Source organism: Lissotriton vulgaris, chromosome 9 (genome assembly GCF_964263255.1).
Source record: "Lissotriton vulgaris chromosome 9, aLisVul1.2, whole genome shotgun sequence".
NCBI lineage: Eukaryota > Metazoa > Chordata > Amphibia > Caudata > Salamandridae > Lissotriton > Lissotriton vulgaris.
The window spans coordinates 1,144,069,852-1,144,086,733 of NC_141697.1; the positions used below are offsets into that span (position 1 = coordinate 1,144,069,852).

General features: G+C 44.6%; 1 protein-coding gene across 4 annotated transcripts in view; it reads left to right on the forward strand.

Annotated features, from left to right (window-relative positions):
- Window positions 1-16,882, forward strand: part of LOC147692932 (inter-alpha-trypsin inhibitor heavy chain H4-like) — a 563,260-nt gene that overhangs the window by 276,357 nt on the left and 270,021 nt on the right. For all 4 annotated transcript variants that reach the window (XM_086939190.1, XM_086939191.1, XM_086939192.1 and 1 more), the window contains one exon: window positions 6,039-6,074. In XM_086939190.1, coding sequence (XP_086795316.1) covers window positions 6,039-6,074 — 36 coding nt within the window. The remainder of the gene's footprint in view (window positions 1-6,038; window positions 6,075-16,882) is intronic.

A 16,882-nucleotide genomic window follows, 5' to 3' on the forward strand; every position in this document is an offset into this window, starting at 1 on the left:
GAATCTTTATCCCAGCCCACTTGATTACAGTACACCGCCGGTGCAAGGGCCAAAGCCCACTCAGCTGCAAAACTACGACAATGAGAGTTCAAATGCCAGTAATCAAACACTATGCAATAAGACCCATCAGGTTTGGATAGAGTAATAAGAGGACTATTCATCGGTGACACACACGTCTCAATCACACCTTGATATTACAACTCGGTTAGAATATCAGAAACTGGACCTTTAGCTTCCCGCCTGATCGGATATTGGGGTTGAGGTTGTGGCATAGACCGCAATGGAATCTCATGTGGCGGAGAATCTTTATCCCAGCCCACTTGATTACAGTACACCGCCGGTGCAAGGGCCAAAGCCCACTCAGCTGCAAAACTACGACAATGAGAGTTCAAATGCCAGTAATCAAACACTATGCAATAAGACCCATCAGGTTTGGATACAGTAATAAGAGGACTATTCATCGGTGACACACACGTCTCAATCACACCTTGATATTACAACTCGGTTAGAATATCAGAAACTGGACCTTTAGCTTCCCGCCTGATCGGATATTGGGGTTGAGGTTGTGGCATAGACCGCAATGGAATCTCATGTGGCGGAGAATCTTTATCCCAGCCCACTTGATTACAGTACACCGCCGGTGCAAGGGCCAAAGCCCACTCAGCTGCAAAGACCTCTGCCTGCTCCTTGGGGACATAAAGCAAAAATCTCAGAAGTATCACTTCCTCCCCTTTTGATGAGGCCAGAACAAATGGTGGGGGCCAATCCGCCTGCGCCAACAAAGTGTCATAAGAAGAGGTCATATTCTCCCAAAAAATCCCTGTGATTACAGGCACAATGTCACCTTCAATTTGAAAAACATTTTACAGTCTATCAGGGATGGCAACTCGGGTGTCAGCTGTCTCTAGAGTAATGAACGTTTCAGTTGCTGACACCTCCAGACAAGGCCGCAGTGCCTCCCACACTATGGTAACTTGTGCTGCGCTGTCGAGCAGAGTCACTGCCCAAGTCCAGTACTCGTGTTCTCACCGTCTGAAGCATACCTCGCTGTTAAAGCGGTAACTTTTTTCTTTTGAAACAAAGGTTGAAAAAGAGGTAGATCCTCTTTTTTTCCTTTGACGTTAAACTGACGAGGCTGATCATGTATCTGGCGATGGATGATGGAAATCCCCACAAACGACTTGAGAGCCTGATGCGTCCCTAGAAGAACGAGGAGAACGCTGATAAGGAACTTGAAATCTAGATTCGGTCGCGCAAGGTCATAAGTATGCTCAGAAGACTCAGGTGTTGGTGAACCAGCACGCAAACCTTGCTTCTGTTGTTGCTGCCCCTGTTTTTTATTTTTCCAGTACTTTTTAGGAAAGACTGGATGCCCATCTTTATCAGACTGAGCTTTTTGTTGTGTTTGAGTTTGTGTTTGCGTTTGAGTAAAAGGCTTAACTCCCAAACTATTGCAGCTAATGGTTTTATAAGACTGTGCAATAATCTTTGGTAATTCTCGTTGTTTGTCTGCATCAGGCAGAGCCTCCAGCCTCCAAGCAGTTTGCCACTTGAAAGCTTACAGCATCGCCCTTGACATTTTCAAGGATAATATCAGCAACCACGCCGAACACCCCCACCAGTCTCAACACCAGCTCTACATCTGCTTCGCCTCTGTGTTCATCTTGAACAGCGTTTAATCACGCAGGGGAGTACAGTCATGGAGGGAGTGCCGAAACACTTTGAATACACCGCTGCAAACACCCTGCCCCAGGTGTTACAATCAGCTACCTCAGGAAGTAGGTCTTTAGGCAAACTTATAGTCAATACCTGTGTTTCTCCACAGGACTGGTATTTGTAAAGACAGCCTCAAGTTGACCAAATTTTTCAGCAAGCCAGTAAATCATCCTTAACTTGAGGGTGCTTGCCCATTACTGAATTAACCATCACTGGAGTGAACTGGTGGTTACCCCATCAGGTCCAGCAGGTTGCGCACCAACGCCAGGTGGTCCCACCTGGAAGTTGCACATCATGAACTGTATAACAATTCTATGCATGCGTATTGAAGAAGTATGCAACACGCAAAGTTCTGCAAGAGCCGCTGTTGTCAGCCAACGCGGGTGAAGGGTATACCCAGCCAGAATGGGCCACGTGGCTCCATCTATCGATAAAGGACCTAAACGGATTCACGTGACCCCATCTATCGATAAAGGACCTAAACAGACTGGCGTTATTGGGTGAGGAAGGGCGCCATTAAACCAAATTTGATGTTGCCAAGCTGTAAGTGGAATTTCCAGAGCCCGATAGGGCTGATAAGCATTAGGATGGGCCATGGCAATGTATTCATGAAACAGATTATCTGCTCCATCCACCGCCGGGAAGGTGACCCAGGAATAAAACACCTCGAAGTGGTAGGCTGCATCCGCTTCTACTATAAAAATCAGCGCAATACCAGCATCAGGGACCCCATGTAGAGTCAAAAAGGCATTGAGAGCTGCGCGACTGTGAGGCAGGATATTAACCGCCATCACGGTAAACAAAGATTAACAACTTGGAGCATGGCAGAGCAATAATGGGTTTAAAATAAAGAGAAAACACTTTTTTTTTACTTCAAGCTTGAAAGAACCTATAAAAACATCAATGTAGGAGGTTTACACAATCCCAGCTGTCTCCGGAAACAAAAGTGAGGGTTTTTGTAGACAAGCACAAGCACTACTCAAGAATCTCACAGATAAGAACCAGACCAAACGTGGGCGGCACCATGATGCAGGGATTCTGCACATATACGGAACTATGTGCAGGAAACCAGGACCTCTGTGGATAGTGGTGTACCAACCTATCACCTCAGCGCCCAAAATCCCCAAAACTAGCAATAGTGTCTCATTCGTTCTCCAACCAACAGCAAAGCTACCAATGATTAGACAACTAAGAACACAATACTCCTGACTCTCTCAGGAATCGTGGGAGCAAGACAACTCTTTCACTCACTCCCTCATACTCGTCCACAATAAGAGTATGGTACAGTACACGTACCATTACAAGCAGCAAAATGCATAAACACAATATAGTCAGCATTGTCACAATTCCATAGAATACAAACGGTGATATCATTTTATAAAAACAGTGAAAAAAGGGCTACAGTGCCTAACCACCCTCCCCGTGATAAGAAGTAGCTTATTGTAAAGAAAAAGACCTCTGGGCTTTGTCAACAGACCCCATGCCTCAAGGCCTAGATGAAAGGTTTACATCTCAGGACAAGCACAGCTCTTCTCTCTGGAAAGTTCTCTCTCCAAGTGCCTGAACCACACGCTTCGCTTGCAATGTTAAAGCATAAGACTTTCAGTATTGCAGCTTTGTGTCCTGTTATGTCTAGGTGCAAGGGCCTGACCAGAACAGAAAAACAAGGGGAATTCTTTATCGACATTGTATATCGTGTGCAGACTAAACCTCAGAGCATAGCAGAAAACGTGAAAAGCTGACAGTTCTCATGTTAAAAGGGCACAAACAAATTCTTGCAAAATAAACACATGTAGTGCAGTGCGCAAAAGCAGCCTCATGGCAGCGAAGCTCATGATAACTTAGCAATGTCGACAATGAACCCACCACCCATACTTCAAAGGTGACCCAAAATAGGAGTAAATTACAACAGCTCAGAGTTGAAATAAGTCTAGCACCACACACCGCCATTAGTGATATTGAATCCCCTCCCATTGTAAAACCATTAAAGAATAAACAAAATATAGACCCTTCTAATCTTTCTAATTATAGGCCCATATCCTTACTACCCATTTTAGGTAAGATCACAGAGAGAATGGTCTATAAGGAACTTTCCAATTCTTCTGAAACGGCATAGATTTTCCACCCTCGTCAATCGGTCTTTCGACCAAAACACTCCATGGAATCCACTCTACTGGAGATATCGGATACCCTGAAATTTATTACAGACAATGGCAAGGCGGCAGTGCTGATCCTTTTGGATCTGTGTGACACTTTTGATACCATCTCTCATAACATACTGCTAGCCAGACTAAAATCTTAGCATCTCCAACATTGCACTTGCCTGGATCACATCCTTCCTGTCTAACCAGAGGCAAGCAGTCTCCCTGGGTACCTTTCTCTCCTCAGAACTCACCATCACCACACGAGTCCCACAGGGTGCCTCACTTAGTCCACTCCTCTTTAATATATACATGGCCCCGCTTATCAATCTCATTTCGGCTTACGGGATTGAAACAACATCTTACGCTGATGACACTCAGCTCATCTTGTCCCTTGAGAAAAACTCCACGGAAACTGAAGAACATTTCAAAGCCTGTCTTACTGCTGTCATCAAGTGGATGAAAAACAACCACCTCCGTTGTAACACGGAAAAGAAAGAAATCTTGCCGATAGGGAAAAATAAGCCCTTTCTACCCAAGGACGGGTGGCCGGAAGAGTCAGCAGCCCCTCCATCCACTGTGGAGGTGGCTAAAAACCTGGGGGTGTGGTTCGACTCCTCCCCTTCCTTTAAACCCCACGCACTTAAGGAGGTGGGAACATGCTTTGGCCTAAATAAAACAATGAAAAAATTATTTGATTTGATTCCGCTTGCTGCAAGGAAAAAAGTGGCAGTGGCTTTAATACTCTCACGCCTGGACTACTTTAATAGCCTCCTGGCAGGGGTCAATAAATCAACCCTGAGGAGACTACAGGTAGTGCAACATGCAGCAGATAAATTAGTCTTAAAATTTCCCCGTAGAGCGTCAGCCTCAGCGGCTCTGAAAACCCTTCATCGGATCCCTACACAAAAGAATTTTATTCAAACTTCTCCTCACGACCTTCAGAGCAACTCCCCGATTAGAGCCAGTATATCTCGCCACAAGATTTACACCATACATGACAATGAGGACACTCAGATCTACTTCTGCAAACCTACTTAAATTGCCAGGCTTCAAACTTAAAACCAGGGGAGGGAAGTCGGCTACTGTGTTAGGGGCAAGGGCTTGGAATTTCATGTCAAATAAATTAAGATCCATGGAATCTGAAAAGCAATCTAGGAAGGCCCTAAAGACATGGATCTATGGAACATCAGATGAATCTTGCTTTGCACTCATCTAGATCCTAACTCATTTTAGCGCTAGGAGGCTCCTCTGGGAGTGACAGTTTGCGTTTTATAAATGCCACATTTCAGTTAATTTCCTTTCATTCCCATTGAAAAAAAAAGGAACGTACTTACATTAAAACCGTATATCATTTTTAATTAAAGTAATTAAAATAGTTAAAATATAAATAAATACACATTTTTAAAGTATTTAACATAGTTAAAATATAAATATATATAATGTAATGCTAAAAATAAATTTCTGAAAATAGTATATATTTTTTACTATGCATGTTAGTAACTTTGCATTTAAAAATTCATGGAAACAGTAACTTTAGTAAGCAAATTAATGTTACTTAACTTAAAACTTTACTTTTAATAATTATTGTTTTATAATACAAGTTTACTTTTTCCATTGAAGTGGGAATTTCATTTTTAATTTGACCTTCTAAAAAATAATTTGTATTTCATTTATTTTATTTACTTCAACGATTAATTCACAACTTATTCAATAGTGCTGTAGCATTTGTTTCTTTAGTTATACATTTAGATGTGCAAAAAACTCGAGTATGTACACCACCAACTGCCTTTTCTACATTCTCTTTTTCAGTATTTTCACCTCCTTTTTATGGTATCTTAATGCTTTGGAATACTGAGATGACCTTGCTATTTTAATGCGTATGACTTAACAATGAAGATCATTCGCTGAAGAAGGTTTCTTGTTTACTATCCCACCACTGCATCATAGGAATTATCATTAAAACCATAAAATAGTCATCCCTGGACTTAAGCAACCAGAATGTAAGCATTCAGGATTAGAACATTTCCCTAGAACCTCAAGCAAGATGTAGCCAAATGTACTAGTGCTCTTAGACAGCAGGATAGGATTAGTTAGGATTAGTTTTCATTTTTCATTGGTTAATAAATGCACCAACTAGAGCATGATAAGAGCATTTACTTTTGCATCTTCTTCCCGTAGATTATGGAAGTTTCCGACACCGACCTATCCCTATCGGTAAGTGCTAATATGCCCACAGGGGTAATTCATGTTTTGTGTTTTTGATCCTAAAGACGTATGTCTTTATTTCTTAGGTATATTTTTATTCATGTTTTTTTGTAAGTGGTGGACGTCAGTGCTTAGCTCAGGAAAATTCACAAGTGTTCCTCCAACAGCGCAGTTTATTTACAATGTGAGTAAACTAGTTCCTGTTTATGTAAGAATCTGGCAAAAAACATCCGATAAATTCCATTTTTGCACATTGTACTTTCAGTTTAGTACACCGATTAAGGTGCATAAATAATCTTTGGTTTGCATATGGCAGTACTCATCGTCACACTGTTTTGCATTCACAATTTCCTCCAATGCCAACATATAGGAATATGTGCAGCTTACAAAATACTCATGATGTGCGCTACATGTAAAACTAGCTTTAAATATATTTCGCACCCAATTTTGAACTTAGTGTAGCTGTAGCACTCAAAATGAGACTGATGTTCATTTAAGAAAATTATACAGGTGCCAGACTTTACATGGCACTCTGGAGTGGCAGCCCTCAACGCCCAAGAATTCAGAATATTGGGTCTAATACTCTAAAATAATCTTGAAAGCTCACATTGGAAAAGAATAATAACTTTCTGAAATCTGTAAAAGTTTCCCGGGGTACTCGGGGAACCTATGACAGAAGAATATTTCCGAGTGCATTCCTAAAAATGTTTTGTGAATTTCATTCTTTTATGTTGACACGGGAAAATCTGTAGAGCCAGTGCATATTCACTTAACACAACAGGGAGGAGTTGGAAAGGGATTGCCAAAAACCACAAATGATTACGTTGATTGGTCTGCCATTATAACCCCACATTTGGAGAATAACAAATGTTACATGACATTACTAGTAATATGCCTGAAGAGTTATGGCTGGAGAATCTTTCTATGTATACTACTGGGAATAGTTGTGAATTCTCAAAAATCCCATATTTACATATGTGTTTAGGAGTTGGTCTACGGTTCTGTATGCAAGACATTTTGGTGAAACAGGTTCAGAATATACTGCATAGAGTTTGAACATGTCGTCATCATCATCAAATTAGTCTTTATTCGAATTCATAATCATAAAAGACATTTATATTTAAAACAGTAACCGTAAAATCATTAAATTCATCCTTAAAAGTACAAGATACAAGATCCCCAGGATATGACCCAATGTTGCATATTCAGTACATAAAAATTGCAATAAGTTAATATAAAATAAATTTTAAAACAATGATATCCATAATACAACCACCGTACAAAATACCAGGTTCAATAAAAACAATTAATACAATCATATCTCATAAATTCATTAGTTATTCAAACCATGAGCACGGAGTATCCAAATTCCATGTAAGAGCCTAAACTTACTAGCCTCTTTTTTTCAAATGATTCGCAATAAAATGCATGTATATATATATATGCACATAGAGTGCTCCTAATCAACTTTCTTCATCCATTAGGCTGCTCAAATGTCAATCAAATTATTGTACGCAGCGTATATACCAGCGTATATGAAACTTTTTTGCTGTGGTTTGCGAGGCCCCATTAAGAAATCTTGCAAATCATTGCCTTCTTTAAGTAAAGATAAGTGTTGTTTGATTTCTGGAAGTGAAGATTTATGTAGCCACTCAAGGCATAAATTTTCCTACACTGTAAGTAGTTACTATCCCTGGATGATGTCTCTGAGAATATCTTGGATCTGGCCTATTCACTGTGAACCCTTGTGTTTTGTTCTGGAATCTATCTTGACAGCTATTCGTGTCTGTGTGCCAGATTAACCATTTTTTCCAATCAGGATTAGTTCTGTTTTGTTGTAAAATGTGTTTTATGGCTACCTCCTCATCCGCAGTGGTATTATTTTCAGGTATGGGCTTTGGTATGGACGGTTTATTTAAATCTTTTATCTTAGCTAGGCCAATTCAAGAAGTTTGTTGAACAATGTCATTTAAAAACATTATTTGTTCTGGTATAATGCAGGCTATGAACAGGGCTTCTAAACCTTGTACCTACCAGTCTTTTGTGCCCCAGACAGTTTTTTCTCAATGTTGTCTTTCCAAAAGTCAAAACCTAAATGTAGACAGCTGAGCATAAAAGTTTGCAGAATACATTTCTTTTGTATTGGTCAACATTGTTTTCATTCCTGTTTTATTTATATTTTTGAAATGAAACTTTTCTGGATTTGTAACATTAAACCCTGAGAAGTATGGAAACTTTTCATAAAATGTTTTTGAGCTACCCTTTGGTGGCGTTGGACAATGTTCCCATGGATTATAAGTAAAAACATTCCTAGGGTTTGCAAATTTATGCAAATAATAGTGACCATGGTCATTAAAACAATACATTTGTTCATAATCTGATGTTTTGTAAATTTTGCTGACATTTCTAAATCTGTCATCATGTTGTTAACAGTTTCAAAGTCCCAATCATCAGAAAATTTGCTGGGTGTCACAAAGTCACTCAAAGAAAACTTGAACTGGTGTGGAATCCTCAGCAGTTCCACCGGGCCATAGATGTCATAATCAGTTCTGTCCCATGCTATACCACCAGGTATAGGAACGGCTGTGATGTTCACTGATGAGAGGTCTCTTCGTTCACGATGAGATGATTTGTGAGGTTTCAGGAGCAAATTGATTTTCTTACTTGCTGTGTCCATTGTACTGTATTTTCCATCTATCATTCTTCCCAAACTTAAAACCAGTATGAGCCAGAGCAGGAGGAAAATTACACCTAACACAATCCAAAATTCAATCCATGGTGAAACCAGATGTTTTTTCAAGTTGATGAAAGAGTTCTTTTATTTTTTTCTTTGAAAGTTTTATTTGCTGGCGTATCTTCAGGTTCACTGGAATCCTCAGAAAATGTATCAAAGTTGATAAAATAGCCAGAGGCAGTTCTGTCAATTGTTGGAATCGCATCAGGATTGTTATTAATCTTTGTAGTTGCTTCTTCCTTTGTCATATTTGTATAGTCGGATGCTACATCATTGTAGACAGGTGTTTCTTGACAAACTTGTATTTGGGTTTCAAGAGGCACAAGTTCCATGGCTTTGTTGCATAGTCCTTCTTTTCTTACTTCAGGTTTATCAAAGGTGACAAGTCTTTCAGTTTGAACCTCTTGAATTGTAGCAAGATTTGGTCTTCTGCTACTTCTTGGGAGTCCACTGGGCCTACTACTTATTATCGGCCACATGAAGTGGTTTGACCAGGTCGATGGACACAACTCTGTTCTCCCTTTTACCAGCAAGGGTCGGTAGTACTATTGATCTTGTTCCTTGGATTGCTAAGACAGGTACTGCTTTTCTGTAAGAAGGCCCAAATTCCTTCTTTACCGCAATCTTTTCCCTGACTAGATCCCCAATCTTTGGAATCCAGACAGATCTTGCTGGGACAGGTGGTTTTTCTTCAGTGGTCGTTGGTTTCTGTATCGTGTTACTCAGACTTCTTCTTGTTTCATTTAAGTCCTGTAAAACAGCCAAACGATCTTTGACATCAAAGGGTTTTTGTTCCACCACTGAAGTCTGACAACCGAGGTCTTCGATTATCATTCTAGTACCAAATATTAATTCATATGGAGTGATTCCACCCAGAGAATTTCTTGGTAGATTGTTAAGACTACGTTGGATACTTAATAGATGTTTGACCCACTCATCACCCGAACCTAATACCTTAGCTGTTATGGATTGCTTTATGTCACGGTTTTTTCTTTCCACTACCGCATTACCCTCATGATGGAAGGGACTAGAATACCGCAATGCAACGCCCAAGCTAGCCATGGCCTCTTTGTAAGCTCGAGAGCTAAACGAAGGACCCTGGTCTGAATGTAGCTTGCCAATTGCGTATGTGCCTATAAAGACTCGCAAATCCTTTATAACAGTTCTGGCAGTTCGGCGGTGACGTCAGGCAGGGGAGGGTCAGGGTGGTGGGTTGTAAAATGCGGGATATGGACCATTAGAGGTAAGTACCGATAAAAATAAATAAAACGAATTTCCTCGCCCACGCTGCATCGCCAAATGTGATGCAGCGTGGGCAACGAAATTCGTTTTATTTATTTTTATCGGTACTTACCATATTTTGGTCCATATCCCGCATTTTACAACCCACCACCGACCCTCCCCTGCCTGACGTCACCGCCCCAGTATAACGCCCAGCACGGGCCGTGCCTGTGCGCAACATGAAACTTAGAAAAATGCACAAAAGTGCATTTTTCAAAGATTTTGCAAATTACCATGAAGTTCAACTTCATGGTAATTTGCTACTCCTATTAGCCAAATTGCTAATTTTTTTACTTTAATGCATTGCATTTAAAGAATCTCAATTTGGGATTCCGTAAATGCCATTGCAATTTAAGGAATCGTAATTTAGAGATTCCTTAAATTGCGATTTTTGCATTTGGGATGATGCATCCCAAATGCAGAAATACCTGTCGCAAAGGGGCAGATTCTGAGAATCTGCGCGTTTGCAACCAGTTTTTCCTTTGATGCATGTTCCTGTAAATGGCTAAAGCAAGAAAATGCCACATTTCTAAAAGAGGTGTTATCAGAATTGGAATTTAAAATCCGACTTCACCATAAATTTCGATTTTAAATTGTGATTCCACAGACACCAGCCTTGAAGGGTTTATCTCTTCCCAATTGGAAATTGCACCTATAAAATGTAAAAAGGTCATACTGAAGATAGGCTGCAGGCACACAGGCCTAACGCAGAAAAATGTGATCTTTGTAAAAGTGGCATTTTAAAAAGTGTAATGATACCTTCAACTGTGCTATTGCATAGGATTTATCATTATAGTGCAAAACATGATACATTCATCCCCTCCCAATTAGGAATTACAGCTTATTAAATGTAATAAGGAATCCCCAAAGCCATCCTGTGAGTAGGGTAGGCCTCACAGTAGTGAAAAACGAATTTGGGAGTGCTTTACTGCCAGGACATATAAAACGTAAAAGTACATGTCTTTACTTTTACTTACACCCTATGGGCTACCAAAGACCTACCTCAGGGGTAACGTATGTGTAATAAAAGGGAATTTTAAGGCTTGGCAAGGGATTCTAAAATAGCAAGTCGACATGGTAGTGTAAACTGCACACACAGGCTGTACAGTGGGAGGCGTGAGGCTTTTAAGAGGGTGGAGCAATCGCTGCTGCATGTCTACTTGTACCATTTAATGTACAGACCCTGGGCACAGATAGTGCACGCTCGTAGGGACTTATAAGTAAATTATATATGCCAATTGTGAATAAACCAATGTGACCAGGTTTTAAGCAGAGAGCACATTTACTTTAGCACTGGTTAGCATTGTTAAAGTGCTTGAGTTCCTAAAGCCAACAAAAAAACAATATCAGCAAAACTTGGGCAGGGAAAATATTTAGGTGAAGACCATCCTAAGGCTGTCAGGTCTTAAACATGTCCTCCCCCGAGTAGAAAGGGAGGAGAATTACCCAATCTACTGGGAGCTCTCATCACCAAGGCAGAAGAACCTAGGATGAGCATCAGCCTTTGTGTGTTCTGACCCAGGTCTATGTTCCACCCTTAAGTCCATTCTTCGTAGGGAGATGGACTACCTCAACAATTTTGGATTCTCACTAAGCCTGGGCGAATTTTGCGAATTCGCGATCCGCGAATTTGCGGATTTGCAAAGTCGCGATCTGCAAAATCCGCAAACTTTCGCGAATTTGCGGATTTTTTTTTTTGTGTTCGCAAGGATTTTTGCCAGTTCACAAGGGTTTTTTACCATTTCGCAAACGCGAACTTACTTGTCGGGTCGCAATGGTCGCGACCATGTTGTTTCTACGTCTGGTTCATCACAGCACCCTCTGTTTCACCACTGCCACCCTCTGGTTCACACATGCCACCCTCTGGTACATCACTGCCACCCTCTGGTTCATCACTGTAGATTATGGGGGGAAAAGCACACCTGCCCTGCCTCAACTGACATGAATTAATTTGGGGCTGATTAATGTGTCACTGAATTTGAGCTGGCACCTGCTTCCTTAGCTGTAAGTGCTTCCTGATTAATAATGAGGCTTGAACTTTTCCACCTGCTAAGTGCTTTTAGTTTTGCTAAATTTGTTAGCACACCTGCCCTGCCTCAACTGACATGAATGAATTAGGGGCTGATTAATGTGTCACTGAATTTGAACTTCCAGTCTGGCACCTGCTTCCTTATCTGTAATTGCTTTCTGTTGCAGTGCAATTTTTTTTAACAGGACCTTTGTGGCATACTTGTAGCTATTCTCTGAGCCTGCTGTGAGGGTCAGAGCAGGGTCATAGAATAGTTGCAAGTAGGCAACTGAACTCTGGAGGGGCTCCTTAGGAAGCACTACAGGGAATGGTTACTAATGATGAGTTTGAACTTTTGCACCTGCTGAGTGCTTTCAGTTTTTCAAAAATCGTTTTTCTGCAATTTGGCAGGATTCGCGGGTGCGAATTTGCGGGGGATCGAATTCGGAAGCCACAAATTCGTGCAAATATGCGATTTGTTTTTTGCGGCGTCTTAGTTCGCGTGGTTTTGTGCGTTTTAGCGAGCCGCTTGTAACTCAACGGCGCGAAGTTACCCTCGCGGTTGTACATGGGCAACTACATCTTGTTTGCGTGACGTAGTTCCGTTTCCGGGAGCTATGTGTAATCTCGCAAACTGTGTGGCTCGCTAGTACAAGTTCGCGTGTGATCCCGAGGGAAATCTCGCGCGAACTACCCACGCGGTCGTGAACGGGCGCGGCCATCTTGTTTCTCATTCATTGCTATGTTTCTGGGCATGCTTTCTGTATCCTCTGTCAATCTCTGCCAACCTTAGCTTGTTTGAATTTTTTTTAATCTATTTTACTTATTATCTATACCTCTATTTTTCTAGGTCTATATTTTTGTGTTTTCTGCTACTTTTGGTTAATTTTAAACTACTTTTTTAAACTCTTTTCTTTTCTTCTACCCTATTCTATTTCTTATTTATTATTTACCTTCCTTTCTGCCCAGACCATGGTAAAGGGAGCAGCCTGAGAAGGGGAAGGGTCCCGCACCCCGTGCCTGGCTCCCGTGCGGGCGTTTGAGGGGGGAGCACGTCACAGCCCGGGAGATCATTAGCGTGGAGGAGGTGACCGCACTAGTGTTTTATGTCCAGCGCCGCCTCCCCAGGACCATCATGGTAGGTGGCAAGATCGCTAGCGGCTACGGGCTCCGGGAGCGCCGGAAGCGGTGGGAGAAGGTGTGCCGGGCCATGTATCAACACTCTCGGGTCCGGGGCAACTACAACCAGGCCACCCACCATTGGACGGATCTCCTGGACTGGGAACGCAACTTGCTCAACCTGCTTGGCATCGAGATCCCCGGGCTTGGTGAGTAGTAGTAGCTATTTCATCACTACTCTGTATTCTCCAGCGCTGTGTGTTATTATATTGCATTTTTTTTGTTTTTTACCAAAAGCAATAATGCTGCTGATTACATTGTAGGTAAATTATATTTCAAAATCTTCTGTGCATTTCAGGTGCACTGCTCTCCTTCTCAGTAGCGTTGCTACTATGCTTATTTGTTTTCGATTTTGTGTTCATTTCATTGGCCTGAGAAATGATGTATGAGTGTAGTTTAAAGAACTGCGTAATGCTAGACACTAAGGGTCAGATTTTCAATTACCGGCGCATCCCTGCAAAGTAGCAGGGATGCGCCAGTAATTGTGCGCCACGCCACCACTACCCATGGTGCGCCGTATTTACAATGCGGCGCACCATGGGCCCAAAACTTAACCGAAGCATTACGCATCTGTGCCGTAAAGGCGGCGCATTGCTGGAGTTGCGTCGCAACGATGGCGCAGCTCCAGCAATGCTCTGGGGTGCCCTATCTCCCCAATGCTGCGTCAAGCCGTACATCTGCTTCAAGCAGGCGCAGGGTTTGAGTCACGCATCATTGTCCTAAAAGTGACTGATTGAAATCTTGTAGATTTCCCTCAGCCACTTTTAGGATGCGTTCCTGCGCAGGAACGCCCTTCCTTGCGCCGGAACGCCCCTTGATGACCTGTTCTCAGGACCCCCCTGCACCGCACGGCCACCAGCTGAGTGTGTGCCCCCTGCCTCGCTGCTGCCCGCAGCCTCGCTGTGACTGCCTCTGTGCTCCCTGCCCCTCCGCCGCATTTTGCGTGCGTGTGCTTTTGCCTCTTACAGTTTTTACCCTGTAATTGTTTACCTCCTTGTGCGTGTGTTCTTGCCCCTCACTGTATTTAACCTTGATTGCCTTTTACAGTATTTACCCCTGTTTCTGTTTTGTAATTGTTTACTTCCTCGTGCGTGCGTTCTTGCCCCTCACTGTATTTAACCTTGATTTCTTTCTGTTTTTGCTTATTTCCTAGTAGCATACCGTCACGTCCCCTGCTCGCTGCCGTGTAGGCTTCATTGTTGTTTCAGCCCCCTGTGCCCGCCCCGCTCCCCGCTTCCCACCGCTGTCCTCACGGCCATGCCCCCTTTCTGTTCTGTGCCCTCCCCGCCTCCCAGCTGCTCCTCTCTCCCTCCCACTTCGCCATAAATGGCGGTAGCGCGTACGCGCAGCGGGCGCGCCGATTGTGCGCCAAAGGCGCGCCAAAGGTAAGCCCGTCTGCGCCCATCCGCACCTGGACCCCTGGCCCCCACCGAGGCAAGACGAACGGAAGGACCTACGACGCTGCCGCCCTCAACGCTCTCAACGATGGCCGGAACCCCGCCTGCTGCTGGGCCGCCCCGAAACGCTTCCACGGACCCTTCACCTGCACAACCTGCAAGTTCACCTGCCTCCGAACATGCACCGCACCCGCCAAGTCTAACCCCAGCAGCGTCCTCAAGTGCATCCTGCTCAACACCCGCTCCGTCCACAGGCACGCCGTCGAACTCTGGAACTTGCTCGACACAACATCACCAGACGTCGCGTTCCTCACTGAGACATGGATGAACGCCTCCTCAGCCCCCGACATCGCCATCGCCATCCCGGATGGATACAAGATCATCAGGAGAGACCGCGTCAACCAGACCGGAGGAGGCATCGCCATCGTCCACAAGAACACTATCCGCATCACGATCGACTTCAACGACACTTTCGCCGCCGCCGAGCACCTCCACTTCCAGATTCACACCGACCCAAAGACGACCCTCAGAGGCACCCTCATCTACAGGCCCCCGCGACCACGCACACAATTCAGCGAAGACATCACGGACTTCATCAGCCCACACGCCCTCCCCTCCACCGACTACATTCTCCTAGGAGACCTCAACTTTCACCTGGAGAACAAAAAGGACCGCAACACCGTCACCCTGCTGGACAACCTCGCCAACCTCGGACTCAAGCAACTGGTCAACACCCCCACCCACTACGCCGGCCACACGCTTGACCCCGTCTTCTCATCCAGCAAGCACATCGCCTTCAGCCACTCTACCGGACTCCACTGGACCAACCACAGCTGCGTCCACTTCAGCTTCAGAAAAACCACTACCCACCACCACCCGCAACAGGTTCCTCACAGAAGCTGGAGCAAGATCACCGCCGTCCAGCTCACCGCCTCCCTCAGCCAGAACCCACCTGCCAGCACATCGGACCCCAACGAAGCAGCCCGCAACTTCACACAGTGGCTGACTGCCTGCGCCGATGACCTCGCACCACTGAAGAACCCTCCCAGCAAACCCAGAAGCAAAAAGGCCCCCTGGTTCACCGACGAACTCAAGAACTCCAAGAAGACCTGCAGCACCCTCGAAAAAGCCTGGCTCATTGACCGGACCACTGACAACATGACCGCCCTCAAACACGCGACCCGCAAGCACCACCAGCTCATCCGCACCACCAAGAAGAAATCTCTGAAGGATCGTCTGGACAACAACGCCCACGGCAGCAAGGAACTCTTCAGCATCGTCAAGGAGTTCTCCAACCCCAGCATCAGCAACAACGACATCACCCCTTCACAAGATCTCTGTGACTCCCTCGCCTCGTTCTTCCATCGCAAGATTGCCGACATCCACAACAGCTTCGGCACACCATCCTCGCACCCAACCATTGAACAAACGCACCCCACCGCCACCCACCGCACCTGGACCGCAGTGACCAGCGAAGACACAGCCCGCACGATGAACACCATCCTCTCCGGATCCCCGACCGACCCCTGCCCCCACCACGTCTTCAACAAGGCCGACTCCACCATCGCACCCCAACTCCGAGACGTCATCAACACCTCCTTCAACACCGCCACCCTTCCGGAGAGCTGATAGCACGCCGAGCTCAGCGCCCTACTGAAGAAACCAACAGCGGACCCCACCGACCTCAAAAACTTCCGCCCCATCTCGCTCCTCCCTTTTCCTGCCAAAGTCATTGAGAAGATCGCCAACAGACAGCTTGCCGACTTCCTCGAGACGAATGGATCCCTCGACCCCTCGCAGTCCGGTTTCAGAGCCAACCAAAGCACCGAGACCGCCCTCATCGCAGCCACCGATGACATCCGAGCCCTTCTCGACAACGGGGAAACAGCGGCACTCATCCTCCTGGACCTCTCCGCCGCGTTCGACACTGTCTGCCACCGCACCCTAGTCCAACGCCTCAGCAACACTGGCATCCAAGAGAAGGCACTGAAGTGGATCATCTCGTTAATCGCCGGAAGAACACAGAGAGTCCGCCTCCCCCATTCCGCTCCGAGGCCACCGAAGTCATCTGTGGCGTCCCACAAGGATCATCACTCAGCCCCACCCTCTTCAACGTCTACATGAGACCTCTCGCAGCCATCGCTCGCCAACGCAACCTCAACATCATCTCCTACGCCGACGACACCCAGCTGATCCTCTCCCTCACCAGAGACCCCGA